This window comes from Arabidopsis lyrata (genome assembly GCF_000004255.2).
Source record: "Arabidopsis lyrata subsp. lyrata unplaced genomic scaffold ARALYscaffold_7, whole genome shotgun sequence".
In the NCBI taxonomy this organism is placed as follows: domain Eukaryota; kingdom Viridiplantae; phylum Streptophyta; class Magnoliopsida; order Brassicales; family Brassicaceae; genus Arabidopsis; species Arabidopsis lyrata.
The window spans coordinates 7,949,210-7,972,453 of NW_003302549.1; the positions used below are offsets into that span (position 1 = coordinate 7,949,210).

General features: G+C 35.7%; 6 protein-coding genes across 7 annotated transcripts; all 6 read left to right on the forward strand.

Annotated features, from left to right (window-relative positions):
- Nucleotides 1-670: 670 nt before the first annotated feature.
- LOC9305841 (cation/H(+) antiporter 17) lies at nucleotides 671-4,381 on the forward strand. The gene is made up of 4 exons (XM_021017617.1): nucleotides 671-882; nucleotides 1,169-1,373; nucleotides 1,890-2,891; nucleotides 2,978-4,381. Exons 2-4 carry the CDS (start codon nucleotides 1,182-1,184, stop codon nucleotides 4,250-4,252), a joined length of 2,469 nt encoding a protein of 822 aa, XP_020873276.1. The 5' UTR covers nucleotides 671-882; nucleotides 1,169-1,181; the 3' UTR covers nucleotides 4,253-4,381.
- Nucleotides 4,382-6,520: 2,139 nt separating this feature from the next.
- Nucleotides 6,521-7,540, forward strand: LOC9303765 (dirigent protein 6). Its single transcript, XM_002867647.2, has one exon. The coding sequence runs from the start codon at nucleotides 6,785-6,787 to the stop codon at nucleotides 7,346-7,348; it is 564 nt and encodes a 187-aa protein (XP_002867693.1). The 5' UTR covers nucleotides 6,521-6,784; the 3' UTR covers nucleotides 7,349-7,540.
- A 1,899-nt stretch (nucleotides 7,541-9,439) lies between these two features.
- LOC9303766 (MLP-like protein 328) lies at nucleotides 9,440-10,959 on the forward strand. Its single transcript, XM_021018132.1, has 2 exons — nucleotides 9,440-9,815; nucleotides 10,437-10,959. Exons 1-2 carry the CDS (start codon nucleotides 9,629-9,631, stop codon nucleotides 10,703-10,705), a joined length of 456 nt encoding a protein of 151 aa, XP_020873791.1. The 5' UTR covers nucleotides 9,440-9,628; the 3' UTR covers nucleotides 10,706-10,959.
- A 2,653-nt stretch (nucleotides 10,960-13,612) lies between these two features.
- On the forward strand, nucleotides 13,613-14,752 carry LOC9303767 (MLP-like protein 328). Its single transcript, XM_002867649.2, has 2 exons — nucleotides 13,613-13,932; nucleotides 14,281-14,752. Exons 1-2 carry the CDS (start codon nucleotides 13,746-13,748, stop codon nucleotides 14,547-14,549), a joined length of 456 nt encoding a protein of 151 aa, XP_002867695.1. The 5' UTR covers nucleotides 13,613-13,745; the 3' UTR covers nucleotides 14,550-14,752.
- A 1,502-nt stretch (nucleotides 14,753-16,254) lies between these two features.
- LOC9303768 (4-hydroxybenzoate polyprenyltransferase, mitochondrial) lies at nucleotides 16,255-20,160 on the forward strand. Of its 2 annotated transcripts, XM_021017867.1 has the most exons (9): nucleotides 16,255-16,375; nucleotides 16,622-17,077; nucleotides 17,584-17,719; nucleotides 18,173-18,294; nucleotides 18,483-18,552; nucleotides 18,638-18,787; nucleotides 19,297-19,432; nucleotides 19,524-19,620; nucleotides 19,716-20,160. In XM_021017867.1, the coding sequence occupies exons 2-9, from the start codon at nucleotides 16,641-16,643 to the stop codon at nucleotides 19,783-19,785; spliced, it is 1,218 nt and encodes a 405-aa protein (XP_020873526.1). In that variant the 5' UTR covers nucleotides 16,255-16,375; nucleotides 16,622-16,640; the 3' UTR covers nucleotides 19,786-20,160. The 2 variants fall into 2 exon arrangements, with proteins under 2 accessions (XP_020873526.1, XP_020873525.1); XM_021017866.1 differs by lacking the exon at nucleotides 16,255-16,375 and having other exon boundaries at nucleotides 16,386-17,077; nucleotides 19,716-20,153.
- Nucleotides 20,161-20,335: 175 nt separating this feature from the next.
- On the forward strand, nucleotides 20,336-23,146 carry LOC9303769 (calcium-dependent protein kinase 3). The gene is made up of 9 exons (XM_021017759.1): nucleotides 20,336-20,796; nucleotides 21,094-21,380; nucleotides 21,500-21,643; nucleotides 21,745-21,897; nucleotides 21,976-22,091; nucleotides 22,193-22,360; nucleotides 22,452-22,579; nucleotides 22,663-22,762; nucleotides 22,861-23,146. The coding sequence occupies exons 1-9, from the start codon at nucleotides 20,390-20,392 to the stop codon at nucleotides 22,942-22,944; spliced, it is 1,587 nt and encodes a 528-aa protein (XP_020873418.1). The 5' UTR covers nucleotides 20,336-20,389; the 3' UTR covers nucleotides 22,945-23,146.
- Nucleotides 23,147-23,244: the final 98 nt, after the last annotated feature.

Sequence of the window (23,244 nt, forward strand, 5' to 3'; positions counted from 1 at the left end):
GGGTCGGGTATCCGATATAGCCGAAAGCATTTTTACCCACCCGTCACCAAAGTGTTGCAAAAATACTAGTATAAATGGGAGTTGGAATATTCAAAGAGCTCAAATTATAAGTACAAGAGTCCAAGACTAGTTGTTTGACCAAAACAAAAAAGACTAAAATATGTGAAATAAGACTATATTATGTGAAATCTTAGATCTTGGGGACTAAAGGAATTACTAGCTAGTGATAGTGAAACTACAGTATTGTTTGAGCTTTGTATAAACCAATATAATTATTAAAAAAAATGTACCACTCACATATCCCATACCGAAAACAAGTAGATAATTAGATATTTATACATTACTAGTTTCCAAATACCGTCCAAATTGGGAAGCATTTCTCACCAATTTTTTAAAGAAATCAGTTTGCTAGTTGCCAAAGAGGAATTCACAAATTTTTCTTTATCTTTAATTTCTCGTAGTGCAAATGTAAAAGCGGATAAATTGGCACGAAATGTAAACAATATTCCTCAGGAATGACTCTTTTGAGTCTTAATTAATAGCGGTTGACAAAAAAAAAAAATAATAGTTGCCAACCCTAGCCTAAAGATAATGTATAATTGTTTTATTTATATTAATTATTAAACAAAAAAAAAACAGAAGAAGAAATCATTCCCGCGCAAACAAGGGCATTATTGGTATTTGGGTCGACTTGCAGCCTATAAAAAGACCCCCTAATAACGGCCTGATACTGCATCCGCTTCTTACTCAAAACACTCTCTTTGAAACCCAAAAAAATATTCCAATTTTACGACACGAATCATCAATTACCGTAAAATCAATCGAGTTAGATCGGAGAATCATCTCAGTCCCGATATAATCTGCGTTTTTAGATATTTATCCGTGAGTATCGCCTCTTAACCTATCGAAATCTCGTGTTTAGATCTGATCTGTTTGGTTTCAAGAAAGAAAAACGTAATCAAGAATATTAATCGTAATTTTCTATTTCTTTGTTAGTTTTCTTCTGTTGACAAATCATATTTTTTTCCTGTTTAAGCCCTAATCATAATTTTACTCTCTTAATTTATCATGTAATGCTGATAAATTAATCAAAATTCCTAGATTGCTTCACGTGCTATTTTAACTTTCCACAATGACTAACTTTCGTAGAAAATTCAAAATTTGTCAGATCTTTAAAAGGCATGGGAACAAACGGGACAACATGTCCAGGACCAATGAAAGCAACCTCTAATGGAGTGTTCCAAGGAGAGAATCCTCTGGATCACGCGTTGCCTCTTCTGATACTTCAGATCTGTATCGTTCTTCTTCTCACTCGTCTTCTTGCTTTTCTCCTCCGTCCTCTCCGGCAGCCACGTGTCATCGCCGAGATTGTCGTACGTTTCTTTACTTCTTTATGATTTATCTTTTTTTTTTTTGGTCAAAGTTTATTATTAAAAAATCTCATTATCCATTTTTGGGGTCTAATTAAAAGTCAAAGATAGTACTAGTTTGATCAATAATTCGATAAGATGACGGATTTTTTCGGAAATTTACATTATTAGTTAAAACTAGTAGCCCCAATCATACACTTGAATTAGTCTTCGGGCTTGTTTGTGACGTATATATCGTAGGAATTTTCATCAGAATATTCGTTTTCTTCCACAAAATTCGCTGACACGTTAAGCATTGAGATATTAATAATATCTTATAATATCCGTTTATGCATCCACGTTCCTATGAATCTTGTGGGAAGTGATAAATTCAACATTTTGAACAGATAAGATTTTTAACTTTGATTAGTCAGTCGTGGATGATGAATAATACACTTTTAAACACATATCACTGATTATTTATACTTTTTTTTTGGAATTATGATGTATTGAAATATGAGTTTTATGTTGTGGTTTTAGGGTGGAATATTACTTGGACCATCAGCACTCGGGAAAAGCTCAAAGTTTATTAACACAGTTTTCCCACCAAAGAGTCTAACGGTTTTAGACACACTTGCAAACTTAGGACTCATCTTCTTCCTATTCCTCGTTGGTCTCGAGCTCGATCCCAAATCCCTCAAGCGAACCGGAAAAAGGGCTCTCTCGATTGCTCTCGCCGGAATCACTCTCCCTTTTATATTAGGCATTGGAACTTCTTTTGCTCTCCGTAGTTCCATAGCTGATGGAGCCAGCAAAGCTCCTTTCCTTGTCTTCATGGGTGTTGCTCTCTCCATCACCGCTTTTCCCGTCTTGGCTCGAATACTCGCTGAGATCAAGCTTCTAACCACTGATATCGGAAAGATTGCTTTGTCGGCTGCTGCAGTCAATGACGTGGCTGCTTGGATTCTCCTTGCTCTCGCGGTGGCTCTCTCTGGAGAGGGGAGCTCTCCGCTGACATCTCTCTGGGTGTTTCTCTCGGGTTGCGGTTTCGTTCTGTTCTGTATCTTTGTTGTGCAACCGGGGATTAAGTTGATTGCTAAACGTTGTCCTGAAGGAGAACCAATAAATGAACTTTACGTGTGTTGCACGTTAGGTATTGTTCTTGCAGCTAGCTTCGTCACGGACTTGATTGGGATTCACGCGCTGTTCGGTGCGTTTGTGATTGGGGTTATTTTCCCTAAAGAAGGCAATTTCGCGAATGCTCTGGTTGAGAAAGTTGAGGATCTCGTGTCAGGTCTTTTCTTGCCGCTCTACTTCGTCTCAAGTGGTTTAAAGACGGATGTGGCGACGATACAAGGAGCTCAGTCTTGGGGACTCTTGGTTTTGGTTATATTTAATGCTTGTTTCGGTAAAATCGTCGGTACAGTCCTAGTTTCCCTTTACTGCAAAGTACCACTTGACCAGTCTTTAGCGCTTGGTTTCTTGATGAACACGAAAGGCCTTGTTGAGCTCATCGTCCTCAACATCGGTAAAGACAGAGGGGTAAGTCCATTAAATTCCAAATTGAAAATCAGGTTTTACAAAAAAATATTTGCCCGTTTACTAAATTTTTTTATGTGTTGTCACAGGTTCTAAACGATCAAGTTTTCGCTATAATGGTTCTAATGGCGATTTTCACCACGTTCATGACGACTCCTCTAGTTCTAGCGGTGTACAAACCAGGTAAATCTTTAACCAAAGGTGATTACAAGAACCGAACGGTCGAGGAGACGAACCGGTCAAACAAACCGCTCTGTCTCATGTTCTGTTTCCAGAGCATAATGAACATCCCCACGATCGTCAACCTCATAGAAGCATCCCGAGGCATAAACCGTAAAGAAAATCTATCAGTCTACGCGATGCATCTTATGGAGCTTTCGGAGAGATCATCGGCTATACTTATGGCACACAAGGTCCGAAGAAACGGCCTTCCTTTCTGGAACAAAGACAAAACAGGGAACAATAGTTCTTCTTCCGACATGGTTGTGGTTGCATTTGAAGCTTTCCGGCGACTTAGTCGTGTCTCAGTACGTCCCATGACGGCTATCTCACCAATGGCGACTATACATGAGGATATTTGCCAAAGCGCAGAACGCAAAAAAACCGCTATGGTGATTCTTCCGTTTCACAAGCACGTTAGGTTGGACAGAACGTGGGAGACGACTCGAAACGATTACCGTTGGATTAACAAGAAGGTTATGGAGGAATCTCCTTGTTCTGTTGCAATTCTGGTTGATCGTGGGCTTGGTGGTACGACTCGTGTAGCATCTAGTGATTTCTCGTTGGCTATAACGGTTTTGTTTTTCGGAGGGAATGATGATCGCGAGGCGTTAGCGTTTGCGGTGCGAATGGCGGAACATCCCGGGATAACCTTAACCGTTGTTCGGTTTATTCCTAGCGAGGAATTTAAACCGGAAAACGTGATGGTCGAGATAATCGAAGATCAGGTCGGTTCAGGGGAAACTAGATTGATTGATATTGAAGCTATAACCGAACTTAAAGCAAAGATAAAAGAACAAGAAAGTTCGCGTTCTAATTCGGATTCGGAATCTCAAATCGTTTACGAAGAGAAAATCGTGAAATGTTACGAGGAAGTTATCGAGGTTATTAATGAGTATTCTAGAAGTAACCTTTTCTTGGTGGGGAAGTCACCGGAAGGTTTGGTGGCGTCAGGGGTAAATTTGGAAAGAAGCGACACACCGGAGCTTGGACCGATCGGGAATTTATTAACGGCAAGCGAAAGTATTTCGTCGGTAGCGTCAGTGTTGGTGGTGCAACAGTACACATCAAGCCGTCCGGTCGTTGGAATTTCGAAGAACGTCACGATTGAAGAGTCGCTGGTTGAGGATTCAGAGAGTCCTTAATGAATTTTATCTTTGGGATTCCGAGACTTGCAAAGGTCAAAAGATTGGTTTGTATAATAACGTTTGTTTCATATTGTAAATAATAACTGCCTATATATAGTTTCTATATGCTAAAGGATCTCCGTGACATTTTCTTCTTTTAATTTACATGACCAACTAATAATATAACATCAATTGAACTACCAACGGCGAATAAAATGCTCTAATTTGATTATATATAGTTTTTTTTCACAGTTCCTGTTATATCGTCAAATTAGTTTTTAAGATGGAAATTTGGTTCAGAAAATTACCGAACTTCCATGGAATTTAATTGACGACTTTATGGAATGTTTTGTAGTTGACGACTATTTTGTTAGTGTGTTCTAGAGAAAGAAGAGAGACAAACCAATGGTAAATCATGCAGCAGAGCTCTCGACTTCTTCGATGCATCATGTTTCGGACTAAAACCAAGTATGTGTTTATTTTGTAACAAAAATGGCATTTTCCTTGAGTCCCAGATAACTATCAATTCTAAAAACCTAGTCTTAGTAGTAGTTCAAAACCAATTTCCGTACTAAGGAAAGAGGTTTTTTTTCTTTGATATCCTAATAATCTCTTGAAACTAAATTATAATTATCTTAAGAAAACTATAGAAACAATCTTTTTTTTTTTAATTCGCTTCAAAGTCTTAGAAACATGAGCATGCACGACACCGAGTGAAACCAAGACTCTACAGCCAAGTTCATGACATGGCGGTCTGGTTTGATATTCACCTCTGTTTTAACTTCTCCATTTTCAGAGGACTTGCTAGAAAGCTTTAGTTCAGATCATTTTATGAGGCTTTCGTTCAGTTTTTTTTTTTTTTTTTTTTTTTTTTTTCTAAATTTGAAGGATAAGATATTTGTGAAGTTTCTTACGTTGTCTCAGTTGTTTTAGTATACTTGGTTTAGAAGTTTGTTTACTTTTTTCTACATGGGTCTACTTTGAAATCAGTAAGGGACAAAAGAGGAGTTAGGCAACGAAACCCCTTTGAACTCTCTTTTTCCTTTTTAATCAAATCCTCTTGTTAGACATTTTGACGTCTGTGCCTTTACTCATGTGTTAGGAAGGAGTTAGTGACAAATATTATTGACTTATATACTAGTTTTAAAATTAATAAGAGAAAATAGGACGATTTTTTAAAAAAATATCGAAAAAGAGTCGTATTGAAACTTGAAAGAACAGGACGATTTCTTAAATGAATTAATTGACTATAATGTTTGGCACATAATTGTTTTTTTTATTTATATGTTAGTCTTACACTGAAAGTAAAGCGATAGAGGGAATAATTGTTCTAGTACAAGAGCATGCCCTTGTATAATTATAAAATTTATATACATAAAATACAATAACAATATTAGCTTCATATAAACATCTTCATGAATCATGATCATGTCGTCCTGACGATCTACACTTTTGGTTTTCTTTGCAAAACTCGTATCATATCAATCCAACGTCTTTATTCGCACATTGTTTCATCAACTGTGCATTGTATTTAAATCTGGAGTTGATTATTCAATATCCGTTAGTCCGTAATTATACGAATAAAGATGTAAATTGATATAAAACTCGCGACTTTTGTGTTTTGGTCAGCAATTCAAGTCTTTATTAGTGGGTTTCAAAAAAGAAAAATAAAAACTGAAAAAGTAAAAGTATTACGAGATAACCTAAATAGTAAATATGGTTTAGTTAACAAAAGTAATTTTTAGTCCATATTTCTCAATAACCTATTACGTGCGGGTTAACGCTTTTTTTTTTTTTTTTTGGAAAAATCTTTCGCATGTGTTTGTATTTGTGGATACTGTGTTACACAACCCAACCACAATACTATTGTAGATATTGCGTCGAGTTTCATTTTCATATCTTTTTAGTTTCCTTTAACGAAGAAACTGGTTGATTAGTATAAGCAATCTTAGAAGCAAAGCTAGAACGTGATATGGTTATTTATTTTACAAGTTACCTAATGTAAACCATACGGACCGCACATGAGTGATGGGCGTTCGATATTTTAAAGCAATATTTCCTAAAGTTTTTTAATAATTGGTTTGTTTTTCCATTTCTGCGTAACACTTTAGTTTTGTTTAAATTTATTTCAATATAATTAGTATATACTCAACTTGCTGTGTTTTATTAGCTAGCCTTCGACTTTATGCTTTTAGGTTGGACTCACCAAACCGTTTAATAGTATCAAATCATTGTACATATCTTTTCCCTGGAAAAAAATTAATTAAGCTCTATCAAGAAAGTGAAATTAAGTTGTAGCTTAGTTACCACCAACCCCGCTTTTGTCCTTCCGCATGATCGCAAAACCTTATTTTCACTCTAATTTATATCTTAAATAAAAATTGGCAAAAGATCAACAACCCATTTAGCTGTGTCCCTCAAACTTTGAAATTTCTTTCTATTATCCAAATAAATTCAATTTATTAAAACAAGTGGATAACACTTCTATATAAATGGGGTTAAGTCTTCTTCATTTTACACAATCCAGTACTCACTAGTCTCTAGCTAACAATGTCATCTCTAGTAGTTAAACAACTCTTCAAATCCCTCTTCTCATTCTTCTTATTAGTTTTACTCTTCTCCGATACCGTCCTATCGTTCCGAAAAACACTTGATCCGAAAAAACCCTGCAAACACTTCTCGTTCTATTTCCATGACATCCTCTACGATGGCGACAATGTAGCAAACGCAACCTCCGCCGCCATCGTGAGCCCTCCTGGACTAGGAAACTTCAAGTTTGGTAAGTTTGTAATTTTCGATGACCCCATAACAACGGACAAGAACTATCTCTCAAAACCCCTGGCTCGGGCACAAGGCTTCTATTTCTATGACATGAAGATGGACTTCAATGCGTGGTTTTGCTACACGTTGGTGTTTAACTCATCGGAATACAAGGGGACATTGAACATAATGGGTGCTGATTTGATGATGGAGCCAACAAGAGATCTATCGGTCGTCGGTGGGACTGGTGACTTCTTCATGGCTCGTGGGATCGCTACCTTTGTGACGGATATATTTCAAGGGGCTAAGTATTTCCGAGTTAAAATGGATATTAAGCTCTATGAATGTTACTAGATAATAATATGTTTTGTTTGAAAATTGGATGTTGACACAGAGATAATGTGTTACTAATAATAAGTGTTTTTGTTTTTTGACCTTTCTATTTGGTGTTGTCTTTTTGTTTATCTATAATTATGTGATTTATTTCAAGGGGATAAGTATTTCCGAATTAAGATGGTGTTGTCAATATGATAAAAGATTTCTCCCTCTGTCTTTTCAAATAATAATATAAAGTAACTTTTTTCTTTAACAAATACAGTTAAGGTTAGGGTTGGTTTAATTCTATTGCCAATTAATTTGGATCCTAAAGCGTTAACGGAGAGGATTCTAATCGTCGTCATATATGTTTCTTCTCCATTAGATCCCAAATACTTGCTGGCCCATGTTTATCAGGCCGATCGAAGCAGGACGAAGTAGAATAATGTATAGGCCCATTAATGATCCATCCTGGTTACGGGAGAAGTTTCGCTCCGAAACATTTTTTTTTTTTTTTTAACATTTTTGATCGATAAGGCCCGATGCATAACCAATCCCTATTACACGGGATAATGTGATTTACTGGAGTCGAACTCCGGTAGAGAAAACAGAGTAAAATGAACTTAACCACTTGACTAAAAGCACATTTCCTCCGAGACATTTTCTTTCTTGCCGAAGTCGTTGTTAGGTTTTTGACTTTTTTTTCCACTAGTCGGTTGAATTCGTTTATAATCCGATTTCATTTTATTTTTCTTTCTTTGGGCTTCGGGGCTTTGGGCTGTGAATTTTTAATGGAATTCAGTTATCTCTAAGGATTTCTCTCGATTTTATGGATTCATATGATTTTATTTTATTTTGTACAATGGCAAGGGTAGATTTGGTGTGGGGATATCAACGCTTTGAACAAAAATTGTATGGTTTTGTATGGATTCAAGATAAGTTAAAGCTTAAGAATCAAATGAAACATTGATTAGCTTTTGCATATAGTATACAATATCAAAGTTTGTACTTACGATGAAGATCAAACCATTTTGTTACTAATGTACTCTCTCCGTTTCAAAATATAAGACGTTTTATCTAAAAGCACGCTCATTAATAAGATTTATTTTTTAAAAGTTCAGCCAATCATAAAAGAGATTGCATAATAAAAATAATCATAAAATATTAAATTAATATATAATTTACATAGAAACTTGAAAACGATTTATATTTTGGAACAAAAAAGTTTCTCCAAAACGCCTTATATTTTAAAACGGAGATAGTATATTCCACGAAAATATAACCAATGAAGAGATTCTTAAAATATGGTAAAACATATTATTTCGACGTTAATATATGATTCGATTGTTCATAAAGCTTGCATTCGGTGTCGTAACTTGATTGGATTCATTTTATAAGATGAAATAATGTCAACAATGATCGGTGAATGGTCCATAGCAATAAAAAAAATATAAAGCAAAATAATACGAAACTATATAACTACGGAGTATATTCTAGACACAATTTGTCATCTTCCAATCCCAACAACATTCTTGAATAATTTTCTAAGATAAAGTATGGCCAATATATTTCCCTCTTTTACATTATTTTGGGTCTCGAAAATGTTATAGTTTAACCAAATCGTCTTGGTCCAATGGTAATAAAGAGAAAAATCCCCCCACCTAGATTCAAATAGTATTGGCCACCAAATTATTATAGTTTGACAGACCAAATCATAACGTAGTTCGGCCAATCATTTCAAACCAAATCCGAACTACTAATGCATCACCATGTTATGAAATGGATCTCATTCTTTTATATAAAAAATTATTAAATTCAAATTCCATAGAAAATCTAAAAAAATGATATGAAAATTTCTACAAATATCAGTTAGTAGAAAATCTCGTAGGAAGCAGTGTATGAAGGCGGATTTTTTTTTTTTTTTGTTTTAATCAATTTCCTACCAAAATTTTAATATGTCAATATATATGCTTTCACGATTAATGTGTGTGGGGCATAATTATCTTCTAAAGGATGTTGTGGCAACTACCCATATTAATAACGTGGTGGTCGAAAATCAGCCACCAATTACAATACACAATTCTATGACGACCCATCAGTGCTCATTAAATAGTGCGTAGGTTAAAAAAGATGAAGAAAAGAAGATTCTAGCATGCACACTATCAAATGATTAAAAAACGGTAGAAACCATGTTTTTAACCGTCACGTTCATTATATAAACCAAGGCGACGACAAGTGTTATCATCAACCAAAACAAAACATACAAAAACAAGTGGAAGCTTTAAAACGAAAGAAAGAGAGAGAGAGAGAGAGCAAGAAATGGCGACGTCGGGAACGTACGTGACGGAGGTTCCGTTAAAAGGATCAGCCGAGAAACATTACAAGAGGTGGAAGAACGAGAACCATGTATTCCCTGACGCCATCGGCCACCACATCCAAGATGTCATTGTTCACGAAGGCGAACATGACTCTCACGGCTCTATCAGGAGTTGGAACTACACTTGGGGTATACAATTACTTATACTTTCTCTCTCTATATATATCTATTATTTAACAGTTTATACACACACACACTGACACACACAATAATGGTGTATGTGTGAATCTAGGGTTTTGACCTTTTGGTAGTCTATTGGCAAAATGCCAAAGTCGTCTAAGGTTAATGCATGTTACAAAAAGACAAAATAATAATAATAATAATACTACATAGTTGTACCATATTTCAGAAGTAGCTCAAGAATACATCTAAATATATTCATAATATATAGGTCTTGATGTCTCTTGACCATTTCAGTTTTCATATTTTGCATTTATGCTTACATAAGAAAACGCAGATTTTCTAAAAGTAAAGTATTTTTCACTTGTTTAATGAAGAATATTTTGAAAAAATGTGTAAACGCAAACACATGATTGTGTTCGCGTACATTAAACACGAAAAACAGCGCAAAAAACAAAACAAACAATCGAGTTCATATAGTCAACATATAATCTAGATTGGTTTGGTCGCTAGTTTTTTTTTTTGTTTTTCTATGGCATGATTGGTTTGGTCTTGGTGTAGTTAAAAAACGTATTATTGTGAATATCTCTCTATAGATTTAGATTTTAACCAATAAACATGTGTGTAAAGATGGAAAGGAGGAGGTGTTCAAGGAGAGAAGAGAGATAGATGATGAGAATAAAACATTGACATTAAGAGGACTTGAGGGTCACGTGATGGAGCAGCTCAAAGTGTATGACGTCATCTACCAATTCATTCCCAAATCTGAGGATAGCTGCGTCTGCAAAATCACTTTAATATGGGAGAAGCGCAACGATGAGTCCCCCGAACCAAGCGGCTACATGAAATTCGTCAAGAGCTTGGTTGCTGACATGGAAGAACACGTCATCAAAACTTAATCATCATTCCCACGGTCACAGTCACCATCAATCCATCATCATCACCATCTTCATCATCATCATCACTATCTCGATTTATTACTTAAGGTGTTTTTCAGTATAATAAATGGGGTCTTGTGGAGTTTCATCATTTCTATGTGTTACCGTTTGGTTATGTAAGATGCTTTGATATATTGTTATGCTCATGATCATATATCAGGTTCGATATAGTGATTCTTAAGAATAATTTACTACACGTTTCAGTGTTTATTATATTTGCAATTTTCACATATATGGATTAGTAAACGTCTACTGGTATTAGGTAACGATGTAGTATGTATGGATTAGGCAAAATTCTGAACTACGTATATATTATGGTCACACTCACATATTATACATCTCATTTTCACCTCAATTGGACTGTTTTCACCCTACTAATCTTGATGACGTACATAAATAGACCGCAAAAATATCATTGCGATAGATTCTGTTTTTACAAATTGCACAAGATTCTAGAAAAATATGTCGACTTGATAATTTTCAATTTTCTTTACATTGTAGGTCGATTTTTTGTCAAAACAAAGGCCTTCGCCCTTCGTATTAAAAAATGACCAGTGCATCATTTATGCAAAATCTTTGTTTTTTTCTAAAAGAACCATAAAAACGACATCTATAAATAGTAAAATATTTATTCTATACATGTTTATTAAACATAAAATTAAAAAGTTTTCACTTCATATACCAAGTAAGTACCCGCTGATCTAGTAAAGATTTTGTTGTAAATGTGCCTGATTGTAAAACTTTGAGTTTACGACCATAAGTAGATCATCCAGAAATCGGACTTTCCATGCAGCTACACCATTATTAAATTGTAACGTATATATGCGTTCAATGATTGATGTTACAAAATTCCTGGCCCATGCAGATGATTTTATTTGTTTACGAAAAATGCAACTACTCTGATGCTGTCGAGATTTATTATTGCTTGCTTCTCACCGACTTCAAATCACTCGACCCCACCAATCCGATACGGCGAATATGTGTCTCATGAGTCACGACCTGATCCTATCAAATTTGGAATCCCGAAATGAAAAATAAAAGAGTGTCTCTTTCAACTAGTAAAAACCACTAGAGTGTAAGCTTATTTGATGTTAGGAATAGATCCATCTAGATAGAGATTATAAGGGAGCATGATTAATGTCCCATATAAGTATTATCAACGGCTGATTTCGAGTAGTCTATGAGTTTAGAACACTTTTTAAAGTTAGTTTCTTGTAGTTTAAAAACAGTAATTTTTTCGCAAGAGATACAGTAAATTAGGGTTCGTTTATCCGATTCCAATTCTAGGCTAAGTAATTTGGATACTAATTAAAGCGTTAACAGAGAAGATTTGCATCGTCATATGTATTGAAAGACCCCAAGTTCTTCTTGGCCCATTTGTATTGAAAGCCAATTGTATGGACCATTAATGATCCATCCTGGTTACTAAAGACTAAAGAGTAAAGAGTGAGTAAACTGCTCAACTATGGGAAAACTAAGGAAACTCATCACTCATCAGTCCCATAAGTTTATTATATTCTCTTTTTAGTAGGATGGGTGTTGAGTTCATTTTATTAGTAATAATTTTTGTTAGAGCTTTTTTTCTATGTAACGTACTCTGAGATCAAATGAGATTGGCTACTTCAGTTTTTCCTTGAACATTACGTTGTGGAAGCGACAATACTATTAAGGATTTATCATTGATTTTCTTGCACAGTATCCCAGGGCCAAGAACTTTGGAAGAGAAATACATATGTTCGGAGTTTTTATTTCAATGTGTATCTCTCTTTCATTCTCTTTGTTTGCTTTTTTTCAGAAAAACAAAAATATGAAGAAACATATAATTAAAAGACATGCATAATTAATTTTTAATTTTATACTAGCTATGATATCATGCGATCACGACGTGGAGATGCTCTAACACAGTAACGCACCATCTTCCAAACTTAGTCACCCTCAGTGGATTTCAAGACAAATATCAAGACAATTATATATGGTCATCTGTAATTTGAATGCTACACAATTTTGGATTCTGTGGCGCTTATGGAAATTATCATTTCTCTTGAGAGCGATATGACAAAACAACGACAAAGCCATAAATGATGCAACTAAAAATCCATATAATTTACCACAAATAATGCAATTCAATCTGAAGCAAAAAATGTTCTTTATGACTTGCCGACATCAATAATGCTATTTAGAGGCACACGGACCATGTCCGACCTTAATCTAAAGCCCCACAAACTGTTGTTCGATGCAGCATATATAAGTTTTTTTTTTTTTGTTTGGTCTAAATTTCATTACCAAAGAGGATACAAGGTATAATAATACATGGTGGAAAACGGTAGAGATACACAAAGCCGGCATAATCTTCGGTTCCTGGGTTTGAATCGTATATTCCTCTTTTATTCTTTTTATGATTTTTAATTTAGTATTTAGTGAAAAACAATTCAACGTCTATATTTACATTTTGCATGAAAATAAAATTAAATAAAGATTTTTTTTAAACGTCTATATAATAAAGAACAGAGCAATTGTATATCCTAAATAAGTAAACACAAATCGTTTAAACACTTGGCTTTTATGTACATTTGTTTCGATTACCACATATATATATATATATATATATATATATATACACAGATATTAATAATTGTTCTCGTGATTAGTATGTATGGGGCATGAATCATGGTAGATGATTATCTTCTAAGGGATGCTGTAGTGCCAACTACCCACGTTAATAACGTGGTCCAAAATTAAATAACATTATAATTGAAAGCCTTTTAACAAAAATAATTAAATAACACATCTCTTACTCATTAAATAGTGTATGGTTAAAAAGAGAGAGAGAAGATTTTAGTATGCACTATCAAATGATAAAAAGAAACGGTAGAAAGTAGAAACCATGCATGTTTTTAAGCGTCACGTTCACTATATAAACCTAGGCGACGACTAGTATAAAATCTCATCAATCAAAAAACAAGTGGAAGCTTCAAAACGAGAGAGAGAGAGAGAGAAATAAATGGCGACGTCGGGAACATACGTGACGGAGGTTCCATTGAAAGGATCGGCGGAGAAACACTACAAGAGCTGGAAAAGCGAGAACCATGTCTTCCCTGACACCATCGGCCAACACATCCATAATGTCGTTGTTCACGAAGGCGAACATGACGCTCACGGGTCTATCAGGAGTTGGGACTACACATATGGTATACATTTACTTATACTTTCTCTCTACATTTATTTAAGAGATTTAACACTATTATGGCCTAAGTGTGAAACTATAGTTTTGGTCGTCTATTGCCAAATATGAAATATATGATCATTAATGAATGTTTTATAAGACCAAAAAAATGAAAATATCATTTTTTGTATTTATGTTTACATATGAAAACAAAAGTCATATGTTTAAAAGTAAAGTACTTTTCATTTTCTAGAATAATTTTAAAAATATAAACGCAAACACATGATAGTCACATATTTATCATTTTTATGGCATGACTAGCTAGTCGGATGTTGGAAATTGTAACTAATATTAAACATACATGTGTGTAAAGATGGAAAGAAGGAGACGTTCAAAGAGAGGAGAGAGATAGATGATGAGAATAAAACATTGACGAAAAGAGGACTGGAGGGTCACCCGATGGAGAACCTCAAAGTGTTTGATGTCATTTACCAATTCATTCCCAAATCTGAGGATACCTGCGTCTGCAAACTCACTATGCTATGGGAGAAGCGCAACGATGACTTTCCCGAACCAAGCGGCTACATGAAATTCGTTAAGCAAATGGTTGTTGACATTGAAGGCCACGTCACCAAAGCTTAACCATCCTCCTCACTGCGTCACCGTATATCACTATCTCGATGTATTATTAAGGTGTTTTTTCAATATAATAAATGGGGGCTTGTGGAATTTCAATTATATGTAACTGTTGGGTTTTGGAAGATGCTTTGATATGTTGTTATGCACATCATATATCGGTTTCGATATAATGTTTATTAATAAAAAAAAGTACGTTCAGTTATGTACATGTTTCAGTGTTTTTTTTTTTTTTTAATTTAAATTTTTCATATATATGGATTATAGTAAACATCTATATATTAGTATGTGTGATTTACGTAAACCCTTAATTAGCAATTAACTAAATAACAAGAGTACGTATATTATGGTCACACTCACATGTTTTACATCTCATTTTCACCTCAATTGGACTGTTTTATGCCCTTAGACCTTGAAGACGAAGTCTACAGAAATATACCGTAGAAATATCATTGTTATAGAATTTTGTTTTTACAAATTGCAGATAAACCTTTAGAAAAATTGTCTATTGACTTGATAAATTTTCCGGTAGATCGAGTTTTTCTGTCTAAACAATGGCCATCGTATAAGAAAATATAACGACTGCAGATCGTTGTTTAAAATTTTAAATTTTTATATTCCTGATTTTTAAGATCTGTAGATATATAGATGAAGGAGAAGAACCATAATGACGATCAAAATCTATAAACAAATAAGTATATTTATGTCGTAAATATTATGGTCGGCAACTGACACCATGCACCATCGATCAGACAGATCATGTGGACCATGCAGATGATTATAGATTAGCAATTAAACTCAGCGAGATTGATTATTGCTGACCGAATTCAAATAGCCTTACCCCACCAATCCGATAAGGCTAATAATATGTGTCTACCCTCATAAGTGCTGACCCGATCCTATCAAATTTGGGATCCCTAAAAGTAGATAAAATATTGTTTCTTTCAGCTAGTGTAAGCTTATTTTTAAAAGATTTAATTGTCAGCTTCGTCTAAATATAAGATTATTGTGTGAATTGTGATTAGCGTCTCATACGATTGTACAAGCTTAGGCCTTAGAGCATCCACAGGGCTTCTCATATGGAGCTCTTTAAATTTTATAGATAAAAATAAATTAAAATAGACTATTTACTGAAAAATCGATTATTTATTACATCCTCCGTTTCATTTTAGTTGTCGTTTAAGTCTAAAACGACAAGTAAAACGAAACGGAGGGAGTAAGAGGCTAAAGAGCCCCACAAGAACTGGTGTCGTGTGACGTTTTAATTGGTGGAAAGCAGATTTATTCAATGGAGAAAAATCTCTTCTTTTTTGGGACTTCTTTCTCTTTCTTTTCTTCTTTCTCACATTTAGTGTATGTCATAAGAGTCTTAACTTAATATCCATGGTTGGAAATGATCTTAGAGCTACAACTTCCGCGTTAATTAAATTTATCTATTTCCTTTAGTTCAGTATAAAAAAACAGTAAAGGTTTATTTCCAAGAAATACAGTAGTAGTTTATCTGATTCGAATTATATGGCCAATTAATTTACCTACAACTTCCGCGTTAATTAAATTTATCTATTTCCCTTAGTTCAGTATAAAAAAACAGTAACGGTTTATTTCCAAGAAATACAGTAGTAGTTTATCTGATTCGAATTATATGGCCAATTAATTTGGACCGTAAAAGCATACGATGTTTCTTCATTAGCCCATAAGTTTTTTGTTGGCCCAATTGTTTCGGACCAAGTCGAATAATCTATAGGCCCATTAACGATCCAACCGGGTTACTGGAGAAGTCTCGCTCCGAGAGACGACGTGCTCTTTCTCGCCGGAGTCGTCGTTACTCACTGGTCGGTCGTTTATCTCTTTCTGTGCTTTGATTGTTTAAGAAATTTGATTATGTGAGATTCTTCTTTTGATTTTACTGGATTTTTCACATCTGGAGAACGATTAGAAACGCCATTGACGTTGTAGATTCTTGAGGCTTCATCACTCGAAACTGAAATTAGATAGTTTTTTTTTCATACTCTGATTCTCTTGAGAAGTTAGCTTTCGTTCGTAAGACGTTTGAAATCTCAAGTCTTTGTTTCTTTCAGGCAACAATTTCTCTCAAAGATGGCGTTTTTTGGGCTGTCCCGTGTTTCAAGACGGTTGTTGAAATCTTCCGTCTCCGTAACTCCATCTTCTTCCTTTGCTGTTTTGCAATCACAACATAAATCCTTGTCCAATCCTGTTACTACCCATTACACAAATCCTTTTACTAAGTATTATCCTTTATGGAATGATAACCACCAAGTATGGAGTAAAGGGAAGGAATTGCATCAGGAGAAGTTTCTTGGTGTTGGCTGGAATTACAGATTAGTTGGTGGAATGTCGTCGTCTTCTTCGGTTTTGGAGGGAAAGCCTAAGAAAGATGACAAGGAGATGAGTGATGGTGTTAAGGAAGCTTCTTGGATAGATTTGTATTTGCCTGAAGAAGTTAGAGGTTATGCTAAGCTTGCTCGATTGGATAAACCCATTGGCACTTGGTTGCTTGCTTGGCCTTGTATGTGGTAAGACATTGCACTTTTGAGATGCATTGTAATCAAGTTATGTGTTTTCCAACTGATTTGCAGTTGAAGCAAATGGATAAAAGAATCTTTGTCTGTTCTTTATTGTTAGACTACATTTCAGATTTTCAGTGGAGAAGTTTTTTTCAGTCTGTCATTTCTCTACAATTTCTCTGTTACTTGTTTTTAGTTTTTAATCAAATCCATATTGATCTTCTGAACAGCTCATAGACAATTAGGTAGTATGATCTTGAGCTGAGATCTTTGATAGCATGAGAGAGTGGTTTTGTGGTTAAGGATTGGCAGAAAACTGGGTTGGATAATGCTATAAACCTGAGTTTTCTTGGATTTACAAATGTTATAGTACTATAAATTCCACTGGGTTTCGTACTCAGGAATCATATTGGTAGTCTTTGGATGATATCACCATATTCCATTTTTCGTCATGGATCTGGTTCCGAAGATAAGTAAATGGATCGAAATTCTGAATCGCCATCATTGTTGTATAGGTCGATTGCGTTGGCTGCTGATCCCGGAAGCCTTCCAAGTTTTAAATATATGGCTTTATTCGGTTGTGGAGCACTACTTCTTAGAGGTGCCGGCTGTACAATTAATGATCTGCTTGATCAGGACATAGATCCAAAGGTTGGTATGGTGATAAGACCCTTCTGTCAAATTCATTTATCACTTTAGTATGTTGGTTTACGAAACATGTTTTGTGTAACTATGGTTTCTGTAACCATGGTGTGAAAGTGTTTCTGCTTTGACATCTGGAAGTGGTCTTGAGGCTTGCATGCCGAATCAATTTACGCCAACATTTCCAGTCACATTTCGGTTTTTGGGTAATAGTTTATCTGCATGTACCGGATGACTTTGTTCAATAAGTGAAAGTCTTCAGGTATTAGATGTGGTGAAGGTGGAAAATGTTTTCCCGATTGAAATATATGTTTAGTAGCTAGGGTAGCTAAACTGGATTCATTCGTCTATAAACAAAAATGGGTTGCTTGAGAGTAATAATAAGAATATTTGAGGTTTAAGATTTTATTTGATTGTTTTGTTTTAGATTATGTTGTCTTACAAATTTCTTTTTCTGTCCAGGTTGATCGTACTAGACTACGACCTATCGCCAGTGGTCTTTTGACACCATTTCAAGGAATTGGATTTCTTGGGCTGCAGTTGCTTTTAGGCTTAGGGATTCTTCTCCAACTTAACAATTACAGGTTTGTTTAGAATTTTTTCATGCCCTAAAGTCGCGTATTTGCAAGTGTTTGTTTAAAAATTTATACACATATGATTCACCCAGATGTAGCTGGCCCAAATCCTGAAGACATATTTTCATGCCTTCCCTTTAGTTTCGTGATTAAATTCTTTATCTACTTGAGCTCATTTCAGTATGTATATTCTGCAGCCGTGTTTTAGGGGCTTCATCTTTGTTACTTGTCTTCTCCTACCCACTTATGAAGAGGTTTACATTTTGGGTAATTAAATCCATTTTGGCCTCTCAAAGTTAGACAATTTATTTATTCTCAGTCTCTTTTGATCGATTCTATTTTGTAATTGCAGCCTCAAGCCTTTTTAGGTTTGACCATAAACTGGGGAGCATTGTTAGGATGGACCGCAGTAAAAGGAAGCATAGATCCAGCTGTTGTACTCCCTCTTTATCTCTCAGGAGTCTGCTGGACCCTTGTTTATGATACTATTTATGCACATCAGGTATATTCACTTTATTCTCCTAGCTTCAAATTCTATTGATTATGAACATTAGCTAAGTAGTTAATCTTAATTTGTGCATATTGCTGCTTCCTTTGCTTTCTCTATTTCTCGCTTCACCAGTATAAGTTTATTTTCAGCTTTTGTTTCATGTCTCATACAAATGCATCCATTTTGATGTTCATTTTTTGTCAAATGGCAATTTTAAAGAAGAAAGTTACCCTGCTCTCCCTTCTATTCCATCTGATATCTATAATTTAAGTGAAGAGTTAGCACCACAAAAGTCTTCCTGTTTGCAACAGAAATGAGAAAGGAAAGTTACCTTGTAGCACATTGAAAAATGAAATAGGTTGATTTTAGTCTCCTTTTGATATAGTATATGCCACAAGTTACAAAACCAAAATCTCAGCTTAAGTTCAGTTTTTATGCAAAGTAAGTTTGAGATACTACAGAGGTAAATCATTTTTTTTTTTCATGGGCTAATGTGAAAGAATCGGTCACTGTGTCTCCAGGACAAAGAAGATGATGTAAAAGTTGGTGTTAAGTCAACAGCCCTTCGATTCGGTGATAATACAAAACTTTGGTTAACTGGATTTGGTACAGCATCCATGGGCTTTCTTGCACTTTCTGGACTCAGTGCAGATCTCGGTACTCAATAAACTTTACTAGGTTTCTTTTGTGATTCCTTATTCCATTTACTGTCTTTTGACTCATTTTGTTCCTTGCTCTAATGGTCAAGGGTGGCAATATTACGCATCACTGGCCGCTGCATCAGGACAGCTAGGATGGCAAATAGGGACAGCTGACTTATCATCTGGTGCTGACTGCAGTAGAAAGTATGAAAATATGGATTTTCTTTTTACTCTTTCTCAATCCAAAATGTGATTTGCCTTGGAAAACTAATACTTTCTGCGTTTTGATGTTTGCACAGATTTGTGTCAAACAAGTGGTTTGGTGCTATCATATTTAGTGGAGTTGTACTTGGAAGAAGTTTTCAATAAGACACTCTCTGTTAACGAATGAGGATGAAGCTGTAGAATGATGAACCTATATATGAAGAATTGAAGTAGACTCTATAGAGACAGTTGAAGTGAAACAGAGGACATGGTCTTGCTACAAAGTGGGTCTCTTTCAGGACCGAAAGGAGCCATTGCAGAGAAGCTGAAACTTTACTCTTTTAGATTAGATAGATGGTAAAAAGGAGCTGTTGTTTGTTTGGGATTCATAAGTGTTGATAGAGTAATGAGCAAAACCTTTTGGTCAAACTAGAGGCTTTTACTTTTGGCTTTTATAGTTGACATCACATTATTTGTAAATTAAGGGATGCTAATAATTTTCCTTTCTATAATCTCAAATTGCTTAAGATTAACATTGAATTAGCCGTGTGATTGATTGGGAAAGTGGGAAACATCTATGCAGAAGATTTCCATATTTCACTTATTTATCTTCCAATGGGACAAATATTTTTGTTTCTCCAGCTATACGCCAATAAGAAAACGCCACGTAGTCACCGTGTTCGATCTCAGACATTAAAAGCCATAAGAATCGCGAGATATCATCTTTCTCTCTCGATTGACTTTATTGACTGAGAGAAAAGCTTTGACAATGGGCCACAGACACAGCAAGTCTAAATCCTCCGATCCGCCACCGTCTTCCTCCTCTAACTCCAAATCCTCCGATCCACCACCGTCTTCCTCCGGCCACCATGTCCAACCTGTTGGAGAACGCCGTGGATCGTCAGGCGCCGGAACCGGCGGATCCCGTTCAACGACCACATCTACTCAGCAGAATGGTCGGATCTTAGGTCGGCCGATGGAGAACGTTCGAGGAACCTATGAGTTTGGTCGTGAGCTAGGTCGTGGCCAGTTCGGCGTTACCTATCTTGTTACTCACAAAGAGACCAAGCAACTATTCGCTTGCAAGTCAATCCCTACGCGCCGACTTGTTCACAAAGACGACATTGAAGATGTTCGCCGTGAAGTCCAGATTATGCACCATCTCAGCGGCCACCGGTAAATATCTTTCTTGTATTTCACTTGAAAATGCTTCTTTGACATTTTCCGAAATCGAATCTGAAACGCCTTTTGTTGGAAGATTGGTGAATGTTAGTCAAGAACCAATGCTCAAGTCTATTCATGAGATAACTATATAATGAATGGTTTGCATCATATGTTAAACTATCGAAAATGTTTCCATTTTAATCAGCTTTTTTTGATTAAAAGTATTTTGAGGACTCTTTTTTCTGATCTTTTGCAGTGTGTGATTTCCATAGTTTTCCGTTTTTGCTTATTCACATGATTGGTTTGTAGGAACATAGTGGATTTGAAGGGAGCCTACGAGGACAGACACTCGGTGAATCTCATAATGGAGCTGTGTGAAGGAGGGGAATTGTTTGATAGGATCATAGCTAAAGGTCTTTACTCAGAGAGAGCTGCTGCAGATTTGTGCAGGCAGATGGTGATGGTTGTGCATAGTTGTCATTCTATGGGTGTAATGCACCGAGACTTGAAGCCCGAAAACTTTCTCTTTCTTAGTAAAGATGAGAACTCCCCATTGAAAGCTACAGACTTTGGTCTCTCGGTTTTCTTCAAGCCAGGTTAGAACAGCCTCTAGGCTTTTCTCCATTTGATGCTGCAGTATATTACTTCATCTGTGGTGTAATACCTGCATCCATAGACAATGTATCCCTCTAATGAAGTTGAACCATTAATGCAGGCGATAAGTTTAAGGACCTTGTTGGAAGTGCATACTATGTTGCCCCGGAAGTTCTAAAACGGAACTATGGACCAGAGGCTGATATCTGGAGTGCTGGTGTGATTCTTTACATCCTTCTCAGTGGTGTCCCGCCTTTCTGGGGAGGTATTGTCTTGATCTTATTTGAGGAGAGAAATTGGTTTCACTCTTTAAATGGTGGACCGTGAATATATAGTCAGTCATGTCTTTTTTTTTCTATTGTGCAGAAAATGAAACGGGGATCTTTGATGCCATTCTTCAAGGGCAGCTTGATTTTTCAGCTGATCCATGGCCAGCACTATCAAATGGTGCCAAAGATCTTGTGAGGAAAATGTTAAAGTATGACCCTAAAGATCGGCTTTCAGCTGCGGAAGTGCTAAGTAAGACCCCTTTGTAACATATTTGATGAATAAAATTGATGAAAACACCAATATTAACACGTTTTAATACATACGCAGATCATCCGTGGATTAGAGAAGACGGGGAGGCGTCAGACAAACCGCTTGACAATGCGGTGTTATCCAGGATGAAACAATTCCGGGCGATGAACAAACTAAAAAAAATGGCCCTGAAGGTAATAAGAACACTGATTGAAACCGTCTTACCATCACTATTGTACTTTATGTAGTCTTCTTGTTCTAAAGACAATCTTTGGTTTTCTTTTTGCGTTTGCAGGTTATCGCTGAGAACCTTTCTGAAGAAGAAATCATTGGTCTTAAAGAGATGTTCAAATCTCTAGACACTGATAACAACGGAATAGTCACCTTGGAGGAATTGAGAACCGGTCTCCCCAAACTTGGTTCGAAGATCTCTGAGGCTGAAATTAGGCAGTTAATGGAAGCAGTAAGTCTATCACAACCCGCTAATGTCGAATCTGTGTTTTCCTCTTGCAAAAAAAAACAAAAGTGATAAAGCTTATGATGCTTTATTTTAGGCTGATATGGATGGAGATGGATCAATTGATTACTTGGAGTTTATATCAGCCACAATGCATATGAACAGAATCGAACGTGAGGATCACTTGTACACCGCTTTCCAGTTCTTTGACAATGACAACAGCGGGTAAAACATTGTTCTTTAGCTCTCTATTTCATTCTTTAACAAGCTATAAAGTCTCACTCTTTGATCTTGATTTGTGATCTTAGCTACATAACAATGGAAGAACTAGAGCTAGCCATGAAGAAATACAACATGGGTGATGATAAATCCATCAAAGAGATCATTGCTGAAGTAGACACAGATCGTGTATGTATACGTAAATCTCTGGTTTGGTCCATTCATATATCGGTATATGCATATCATTTGTTTACTTAACACTCTCTTCTCTGTATTCAAATCTTCAGGACGGAAAAATCAACTACGAAGAATTTGTAGCGATGATGAAGAAGGGAAATCCCGAATTGGTGCCAAACCGACGCAGAATGTGAGAGATCTTTTGATGTTGTTTGTTTGTTTGTTTTTGGTTCTCGCTTTACTCAACTTTGTGTTTCTGTTACAATCAATTATTTTGTTTCCTGCAATCTCTTTTTATCAACACAACATTTATATACGTTGGGATCAAAAAAGCCATTTGCAGGTTTGGTTTATGACTTATGAGAGATTCGAGATATAATAATTACATGTTGATTAGTGCATGATTTGATCTGAAATCCACTTAGAAAGTTAAGAATAATAATATTAACCCTTATAATAAATTTTGAGATTATATATAATCCTGAACAGTAAGC